At 45.4% G+C, this 10,211-nt stretch overlaps 1 protein-coding gene across 3 annotated transcripts in view; it reads left to right on the top strand.

Annotated features, from left to right (window-relative positions):
* Positions 1 to 324: 324 nt before the first annotated feature.
* The window catches only part of LOC110301941 (fas apoptotic inhibitory molecule 1), a 15,863-nt gene continuing 5,976 nt past the window's right edge, over positions 325 to 10,211 (top strand). Inside the window, exons 1-4 of one of the 3 annotated variants that reach the window (XM_029481149.1) lie at positions 325 to 464; positions 4,837 to 4,893; positions 6,049 to 6,181; positions 6,460 to 6,688. In XM_029481149.1, the coding sequence (XP_029337009.1) occupies positions 4,850 to 4,893; positions 6,049 to 6,181; positions 6,460 to 6,688 (406 nt within the window). In that variant the 5' untranslated portion in view covers positions 325 to 464; positions 4,837 to 4,849. Of the gene's footprint in view, positions 465 to 745; positions 765 to 4,836; positions 4,894 to 6,048; positions 6,182 to 6,459; positions 6,689 to 10,211 lie in introns of those variants that run through there. The other 2 variants (XM_029481150.1, XM_021172664.1) reach the window with 2 other exon arrangements.

Raw genomic sequence — 10,211 nt, forward strand, 5'->3', positions numbered from 1 at the left:
TGGGAACAAAGGGTCTCGGCGGAGGAGTTGCCTCTCTCGGAGGTGCGGGTTATTCCGAAGGCTACAAACGCTGCTGTCAGACCTGCACAACAAACAAGAAGGTGACACCCACAGGGCCTAGGGGCAGCAGCGGCGCAGCAAGGCGCACCGCAGAGCGCTCCACTGTGCACAGTGGCGCAGAGCGGCGCACAGCAGGAGCAGGATTGGCCCCAAAGCGGAGGGTAGGCGGGGCCTATAGAGGCAGACACCGGGAATTGGTTTTCGCGCGGAGCGTGGGCGGAGCCTCTGAAGAAGGCTCTCGCACTCGCGCAGGCGCAGTAGGACAGTGGGCGGGGTCTCGTTGAGCCCGGAAGGCAGTAGGAGGCTGGGCGCCCGGCATGCGGGTGCTGGAGCCCGGTGGGCGCGGCCGCGAGAGCTGCTGACTACGTCGTGCGGTCGGGAGCCGGTGACGGCGCGCGGAGCAGGTGAGCGCGGGAGACAGTGCTGGCAGCTTCGGCGGGCGCTTCCAGCTCGGCCTGGCCGAGCGGGCTCCGAGATGCGTGGTGCCCAGGCCTCGGTCGGCAGACAGCAAGCAGCAGTGGGCTCAGGGCAAGAGGCCCCGGAAAGAAAGGGTGTGGGGCGGCCACCCGAAGCTGCGGACCCTCCGGTGCCTCGGCGCAGTATTCGTGGCGCGGTCCGGAGTTCTCGGGCTTCGGACCTGTCGGAGTCTCGGTGCCGCTGCTGACTGCGTCCCAGGCGGCCCTTGGCCGAAATACCCCAGAGAGGTACCTACAAGTACCTACCTACACGTACCTCCCGGGGTTGCAGGAGGCCGAGCGAGCTAACCTCGCCGTAAGTGCTCGGTGGACCGGAGCTCTTGAGAGCAGCTCACTGCAGCATCCTTGCTGGCTGTGGCTACTTCCTTCGTGGAGGTTGGCTTTAGGGACAGATTTATTCCTGAATCGCTCTAGTGTTGCAATAAGCTCAACTCGAGTTGCTTAATGAAGGAGCCTGTTATCTTACAGCAGGCAGAGTGGGGTTCTGTAGTCTCTTCCTGTTGTTTTTCTCATGCAAAGGCTGACTTGGAGACCTGTCTCAGGTATAGAATGAACTGGTTCAATGAAACACAGCGAAATTACGCTGTACTCAAGGTGGAAGATGGTGGGACAGGTAACTTGAGTTGTTTTGCTGTTTAACCATCTAACGTTGCATTCAATCTGCCCCCTGTAACAGCGTGTAAACACAAGTTTAAAAATATGAAAATTGCCTTGCACTGCAACCAATGCTCATGTAAATTCCATTGTGGGCGGTGCTACTGTCGGGTGATGTCATCATAATTAGATTAGATAAGCACCGTTTCTGAAATACTGAATGGATTTTGGAAATACAGTTTATAGTAAAATCATCGTTAGTGATCTGGGGGTTGTTATTCCATATAAGGTTTTATGCTAAGAGCAGACCTGTGCAGGTCATGGTGAAGCTTAGGACAGAGTGGTGAGGTCAGGACGCAGGCGTGAAACAAGTGATAATATGAAGGTATAATAACAAGGTGTAATATGAATTATATTGACCATAACCAAGTAATTTAAGAAAAAAAAACCCTGTTGGGCCAAGAGAGCAACTCCAATGAGCTTTGAAAGTACTGAACTTGAAGTGTGTAAGATCACAAGTCACAAGACTGTTGGAACTTCAGGTCAAACACACAAACAAAAAAACAAACTTGTAGTGGAATCCCAAAGCAGGACTCTTGCAGAGGTATTTTGAACATGTTCTTAAATGTTATATGAGATTTATTGATGCGGATTACACAAGATGGGGAAAAATATTCCTTACACTCAGTGCCCTCTGTGCCTGTGGCCTGCTGGAAAGTTGAACAGATTAGGAATAGCAACGGGGTGTCACTTAAAGAGGCCTCTGTTACTTTGCTATCCCCATAATGAGGGAGAGAGTCTAGCAGAAGTGAGCTCAATGATTTTGTTATGACTTTTCATCGTGGAAATTGTAGGACTGGGTTGTAGCAAGGTTTAATCCTTGTGTAGAAAGCACTTTTAAAAGTTTCTCTTTGAAAGTGGCACAGGATTCTGTGCTTCACCGCCTTTCAGAAGCCATGAATGCTGTTAAAAGGTTTACAGTTGTTTGTTTGTTTGTTTGTTTTTTTAAAAGGAGTTCTAGATCTTTGGGGGCTGGAGAGACAGAGGTTAGGGGGCCTGCTGCTCTTGCAGAACAGAGTCCCAGAGGCTCACAACCACATCAACTCCAGCTGCAGGGAACCTGCTATCCTCTTATAACCTCCACGGGTACCTGTACTCACACATGCATGTGTGCGTGTGTGCACAAGTGCACAGGAGCGTGTGTGTGTGTGTGTGTGTGTGAGTGTGTGAGTGAGCGCACGCACATGTGCATATGCGCACATACACACAAAATGATGCACACACACACAAAATGATAAAAATCATAACAAATCTTAAGTCTTGCTTAAAAACAGTGGGTATATGAACAGGGAAAACTGAAATGCTTGTGAACTCTCACTAAGGCAGCCTTTCTCTTATTTGACCATATCTACAGAAAAAAAAATAAACACAGAAACTTGTGAATTTGTGTTTTGCCAATTTGACACTCACAATTATAAATAGAAATTGTCAGATAGTTGCTTACTCTGACCATTTTATATCATTTTTCCTAAGATGTGCCCTCTAAATTATTGGAGCGCACAACATCACTAATTTCTAAGTAGTCTGTGAATAATTGTGCGTGTATCAATATCTGTTGCTAGTTGCAAATTGTTTTTCTGCTTTTTGTTTGTTTGTTTGGGGGTTGTTTGTTCATTCCTTTTGGTTATTCAAGACTGGGTTTCTTTGTGTGGCCCTGGCTGTCCTAGAACTCACTCTGTAGACCAGGCTGGCCTCGAACTCAGAAATCCGCCTGCCTCTGCCTCTCAAGTGATGGTATTAAAGATGTGAGCCACTACTACTGGTCTAATCTTGTTTTTTTAACTCCCCTTTCAACTCACTGTGTCTTTATTTTATTTCTTTGTTGGTGTTTTGTTTTGTTGAGACACAGTCTCACTCTATAGCTCTAGCTGTCTTGGAACTCACTATGTAGACCAGGCTGACCTCAAACTCATGAAGATCTGCCTGCTTCTGCCTCACAAGTACTAGGATCAAAGGCATGTGCTACCATACCCAATGGCCCAGTGTCTATGATACTTGGATTAAAAAGGTGTTCAAATGAAGGAACCTATGTCTCATCTTTAAGAAAAACTTGCTTTTACTTTGTGTGTATGTGTGTGTGTGTGTGTGTGTGTGTGCGTGCATGCACTGGAGTGCAGGTGCCCTTAGAGTCTTAAGAGGACATCAGAACTTCCTATTGGAGGAGTTACAGGTGGTTGGGAGCTGCCTGCCTTGGATGGTAGGAACTGAACTAGTGTTCTCTGAAAGAGCAGTTCATGTTCTTAACCACTGAGCCATCTCTCCAGCCCCATGCTTTATTTAGTGCATCTCAGTAATATTTGGAGGTCTTTAGATTACAAAATACATCAACTTTCTCAGGTTTGAGTGGTGACCTTCCTACAACACTCTTAAAAGTCATATAACAAAATTTGAGTGACATCCCTTTGTCCTCTCTGATAGGCTGAGAAGGCCTTCAGTAGTTATAGCACATCACTGGGTGTGTCCTGTTGCTAGACATAGAAACCTTTCTTCTGGAATATTTTTGAAACGATTTGTGGCACCTGACTGTTTCTAGCAGAAGGGGTCGGCAGTTTCTCCTTGTTAGCAAAGGGAAGCATCCCTGGGCATCCAGGCAGGGAAGACACTTATTGAGGAGGGTGTTAAAACTGGAGCACACCTTGGGAGCGAAACACAGACAAAGCTATAGAAGCATTGCCAGGAGTAGGCTGCTCACTGCAGCTTCCTCTCCGGCATCTCCTGTGCGTGTTAGCATCTGTATGCTTCCGAGTAGCTCCCTAGCGCCTGCCTTCTCCATGGAGTGTTTGCTGCACCTGTAAGCACAGGCGAACCTCCGGCTTATGAAACTTAACTAACACTGAAACAGTGCTCTTCTTGCTTGGTCCTGGTCTCTGCTTCTAGATGCACCTCTGCTGGAGAGCTGAATGAGACCTGTAGGACTGCGGCCCTGCTGGCTGACGTAAATAAGCGAATAAACTTTGCTCTCACAGGACAAGCTAGCATATTCTTAGCTGTCTCTGGGGGGAAATGATTTAAATTATGTTAACCTTCTAAAATAGAAGGGTTGGGTTTTAAACCTCACCCTGAATGTTGAAGCTGCCCCCGTGTTTGCTTTGGAGTTTCACATATTCACTGTTTGTCTCAGCATTTGGTGTGCTCCCCGGAGCACGGCCTCAAACCCTTGGGGCTTCCTGTGCTCCAGGAAGACACCTGGGACTGGGTGGTCCCTTGGGCTCAGACAGCTTTAATATGATATAATATTCGAGATAAACTAGAATTTGTGCCCCCATTTTAACAAACTATTTTTAAGAAATTATAATCCCAACACTTGGGAGGCAGGCAGATCTGTGAGTTTGAGGCTAGCCTGGTCTACAGAGTGAGTTCCAGGATAGCCAGAGCTACACAGAGACACTCAAGAAAAAAAATTTTAATGAACAAATACATTGTAAACATTTAACATAAAAAAAATGGATTGGCTGATTTGTATGCTCAATTCTCTCTGAAAACAAAAGACTGCCCTTCTCCTGTACATAATTGAATATGTGGGCAATTTATGAAAGGATCGCAAAGTTAAAAAAAAAAAAAAGCCTTTGTAGCTGTCTTTGTCGCTTCCAACCTCTCCCTGCTGCATTTCTGCTTTTCTCTCTTCTGGCTGCTAATTGGATTGCAGACTGTCGCTAACCATGGCGTCTGGAGATGACAGTCCTATCTTTGAAGATGATGAAAGGTAAATGTCTTGTTTTGCAATAAAGCTAGCCCTTGAAAGTTTGGGGGTTGTTAGGATAGGCCTGGAGAGTTCTGCGCCTGTTGGGGACGCATTCTCTGTCATCACAGAATGCAGGCTCTGCTTTCTGACTTGGAGGAGATGGTAATGAGTGGGTATGGCCGCAGTAAATGTGGCATCCTCTTCCATAGACCGTTCTCAGCACAGAAGTCTTAGCAACCACTTGCAGATGGTTTAGAGCATACAAAGTAAGAGATTAGAACAGGTGGAGAGAGAGATTCCAGAGAACAGTGTTGGAGCCAGAGTCTCGATTTACAGCCTACTCCTCTTGACACTGTCAATGTGGCCCTGCTTAAACTTTGGGGACTCTGTACCTCCTCTTTAAGGGACTGATAGCATCCTTCTCATGGAGAGGAGTCTGAGATTTAATGGCAAAACTGGTCCACAGAGAGCACCAGCCAGCCACAGTCAGCTGTGACCCTATTACTTCAGTAAACATTACTACACAAAGCCAATCATCTATATCAATATCAAACTTCTTCTATGATAGTGTTTGAATGACAAATTAGAACACCTTTGTTGTTGTTGTTGTTATTGTTGTTGTTGTTAAATTCCCAGTCATTGGTTCTGAAAAGTTCGAAGAATTCTTGTTTGGGATCGATCTGATATATTTATTAGCACGGCTAATTTCGGGGCTTTTGGTTTTTTGCAGAAGTGGTCATAAAGTAGATGTTTTCCCTGACCTTTCCATGTACGAGACTAGCCCCGCCCAGCGTGCTGTCTGGGATTAACTGTTACAGTCTTAATTGTATTAGTATTTAGGTGACTTTGGGATTATTAGACTATTCCTGTGCATAGCTGCCTCTTGAGGGGAGAGCCGGGAGAGAGAAGCAGCTGCATGTGCTGTGAGTAGGGCGTCTGGGGGCATCACTTTACCATCTCATAGTTCCAGGGCCCCTGAAAACCTGGTATTACCATGCTGGAAGGGCTAACTAATCAATCTCTTACTGAGTTTTTTTGGTTTTGTTTTTTGGGCTTTTTTTTTTTTTTTGATTTTTTGTTTTTTTGTGAGTTTTTTTGGTTTTGGTTTTGGTTTTGGTTTTTGGTTTTTGGTTTTTGTTTTCCTTCCCCATTTTAATGGCTGTTTTATTCCTCCAGCCCTCTCTATAGCCTGGAAAAAATGACGGATCTCGTAGCTGTTTGGGACGTAGCATTAAGTGATGGAGTCCACAAGATTGAATTTGAACATGGGACCACATCAGGCAAGCGGGTTGTGTACGTGGATGGGAAGGTAGGAGACCATGTGTGACTTTGTAAAAACAAGACAGCGACGCTTGGTTTTGTCTACATATTTGGCTTATATAAAGCAACCCAATGGCTACTACAGAATACATAGACTTTAACTTCTAACATCTAAACTTAGAATGACTATCCTGGGAAACTGGACAAGGAGTAATAAAAATATAAATCGTACTGTCATTAGAACACTCTGAATTTTTTTATGTTGTTTTTAAAATCGAATACTAATTTTTCTCTGTGCTTATTACAACTGTATATATTATCATGTAGGAAGAGATAAGAAGAGAATGGATGTTCAAGTTGGTGGGCAAAGAAACGTTCTGTGTTGGAGCTGCAAAAACCAAAGCCACCATCAATATAGATGCCATAAGTGGCTTCGCATATGAGTACACGCTGGAAATCGACGGGAAGAGCCTCAAGAAGTACATGGAGAACAGGTCAAAGACCACCAGCACCTGGGTGCTGCGCCTGGACGGCGAGGACCTGAGAGTTGTTTTGGGTAAGTCGGGACTGTCGCTGCAGAGCCTTCCGGCCATCGTGATATTCTGCTCTCCTGACTTCTGTGGCCACTTTCCTAGGCTAGAGAAAGGGTCTTCATTTAGCCCACTGGGTTTTACATGTGGAATCTTAATGTCAGGTTTGATAAGGTTGGATTTGAAGGTTATAATCTTGGGTTTAAGAAGTAATATCTATCCAGGCATCGACGGTTTGCAATCTCTCTATATAAATAAAAAAGCAGTTAGAAATTTAAGAACCCTCGCGAGGACAAGAATTTTCTGCAGGTAATAGTGGGAATAGGGTTCCATGAGATCAGAGCCCTGAAAGCCCAGGTTAAAGTGAGCTTTTAAGAAGTAACCTTGTCAGCCAGGAGATGGTGGTGCACGCCTTTAGTCCCAGCACTTGGGAGGCAGAGACAGGCGGACCTCTGCGGGGCTAAGCCTAGTCTACAGAGCAAGGTTCAGAACAGCCAGAGCCACACAGAGAAGTCCTATCTTGAAAACAAAAACCAGGAAAGCACCTTTTCGTTATTCTGATGCCCCCATTTCCTTCTTATATTACTAAACAAAAATGGTGTAATAAATAAATGAATCAAATAATTCATTTATTTAGGTCGTGTTTGTTAACTGCCTCTCAAAAGGAAGATAGTCTGCCAGACATTGAGGGTGCACAGAAAAAAGGAACTTTGAGCATGGCTCAGCAGTTCATATTCTCACTGGGTGCTAGCAAGTAAGGTTTTTGTTTGTCTGGATTTGTTTTGGTTTTAGATGAGAAATATTTGTCAATAATAAGTCACATAAAAAAACTCAAAGCCAGGCATGGTGGCTCATACTAGACGTCCCAGCACTTCAGAGACTGAGACAGGAGAAACCAGAAGGTTGAGGCAGTTGGACTACAGAGTCAGACTGTGTCCTTTTACAAGAAGGGAGGGGGAGGTAAATAAAATAGTTACTTAGTGTAAAATGTCAGTTTGGCTTGTGGTGCGTCCGTGTTTTCTGTAAAGTGGTACCTAGCTGAAGAGCTGTCAAATTTGGGTTATATTGGATTTTCTTTCTGGCAAAACCAACTGAGAGTTTGCTGGTGTCTTGATGCACACACAGTGTTTATTGTTCTCTTTCTCTTCAACATTGACAGCTGTATCCACCAGGGTTCCCTAGAGGAACAGAACTCATAGGGTGAAAAAATACACACGCACACGCACACACACGCACACGCACACGCACACACACACACACACATTTATCAGACTGACTGGCTCATTGCTGTGCTCTGGGTATTCCAGTCATGGTGGTCTCACACTGGAGAGAGAGTTCATCCCATGAGTCTGGTGTCTTAGCAGCAGTATCAACCTGGGACCGAAGGCGGAGGGGCCTTGGAGAGCCGCTCGTCTTCAGTCCACAGTGGAAGCCTGATGAAGCTGAGTTCTGATATCAGGGAGGGAAGATGCAGCAGCAGGGTAGACGCACCACCTATCTAGAGTGAAGGCAGGCAGGCTGAAAGCAAAGCTTCTTTCCATGGGGGCTGCCCCTGGGAGGTGCTGCCCTCATTTAGTATGCACCTTCCCACTTCACTTAGCCTGAACATTCACACATGTGCTCTGTGGCTAACCTTTGGGCTGATTCCAGATCCAGACAAGTCGGCAACCAGGATTAAACACGACAACAATTATTAGTGCTTAATGTCTTGACTATTCATTCATCAGCTCTTGCCAAACAGTAATACTTGAATTCTTTCTTTCTTTGCTTCCTGTCTACATGTTTGTCTAACAAGACACTCCCAGTCACCTAGCTGTTGGGCTGTTGTTATTCCTTTAGTCTCCAGCTTTCAAACTACTGACTTGTTTTCAATTTGAAATCATTGTTAGTACTAAGATGGGAACAATTCGATCTGCTGTAGTACCAAATTGTAATTACCACTTTCATCGATGCTTAAAATGTCCCTTTTGGGGACAGGGGAGCTTTATGTATGTGTGTGTGTATTTGTTTTGAGACCGGGCCTTGCTCCATCTCTGCTGGCCTGGTGTTCTCTGTGTCTCCCAGGCTGGTTGTAAACGTTTGCCTGTCCTTGTGCCCCTGCCTCCCAAGTGCGTAGATTGCAGGTGTGAGACACAAAAATGTGCTGTTTTTAACCCCCAAGGAGCTTGTTAGAGTGGCTCCTGAGTCCCTTTGGCATATTCCTAGTGGACTTTGGCAGCCACCTCCAGCTTCCTTCCTTCAGACATAACAGGATGATTGGAGCTGTTTTGAACATTTATGCCTACATTTAGATATTGAGGAAAAAATTATTTCAAGATTTTAATGTAATCTAACCAGACACTAAGAGTATTTGTTCTGTCATCATTTGCTGATTCTCAGTGAGCAAAACAAGGAAATCAGGTTGGGAATTGATGGATGGATGATAGATGATAGATAGATAGGGAACAAGGGTGGGAATAGCACAGAGGGAAGAAGGAAAATAGGATAGGAACAGATCATTGCTGGTTTTGTTTTGTTTTGTATTTTAACACAGGGTCTCTCTGTGTATCAATGGCTAGCCTGGAACTTAATATGTAGACCAGGCTGGACTTGAACTCCCAGATCCTCCTGCCTCTAAGAGAACTTTTCTTTGAGGTGTCTTCTGAGTTCATAGTGATACTTGGTAAGTCAAGATGAGGAGAATAGGTTTTACTTAACCTTAGCTAACCTTTCCCCCACTTAGAATCCTCCTTTTCTTTTTTTTTAAAGGTGTAAGTATGTATGTATGTATGTATGTATATATGTATGTATGTATGTATATGAGTACACTGTAGCTGTACAGATGGTTGTGAGCCATCATGTGGTTGCTGGGAATTGAACTCCAGCCCCACTCGCTCTGGCCCAGAGATTTATTTATTATTATATGTAAGTACACTGTAGCTGTCTTCAGACACACACCAGAAGAGGAAGTCAGATCTCATTACAGATGGTTGTAAGCCACAATGTAGTTGCTGGGATTTGAACTCCAGACCTCTGGAAAAGCAACCAGTGCTCTTAACTACTGAGCCATCTCTCCAGCCCAGGACACATGGGATGATGGGATTACAACATCACATAACTTACTCGCCTTTTGCCAAATTGCAGACATATACAATGATTCCATAGCATTAGCAGCGCTGCCACCATGAACATAATCACCAACAGCGTGTTCACACTGTTTGTGCATCATCCTCCAGCTGCTCTCAGCTCTGCTCCCCTCCTGCCAGCCCTCACTTACAGGCAATCAAGCCATTGTGTTTCAGCTTCTGTCTGGTCACTGTGATGCCTGAATCTTCTGTCAGTGTTCCTGAAGAAGGGCTCATGGGAACAGTATTTTGAATTCTTGTTGTATCTACAGGAGCAGGGCTTGGGGATGCTCAGCCAGCCTGCTCTCTGCTGAACTCTGCCTTTAGGCCCCCACAAGGGGTAACACAGTTGCTCCCTGCTCCCTGCTCCCTGCTCCCTGCTCCCTGCTCCCTGCTCCCTGCTCCCTGCTCCCTGCTCCCTGCTCCCTGCTCCCTGCTCCCTGCT

Source organism: Mus caroli, chromosome 9, assembly GCF_900094665.2.
Source record: "Mus caroli chromosome 9, CAROLI_EIJ_v1.1, whole genome shotgun sequence".
Classification (NCBI taxonomy): domain Eukaryota; kingdom Metazoa; phylum Chordata; class Mammalia; order Rodentia; family Muridae; genus Mus; species Mus caroli.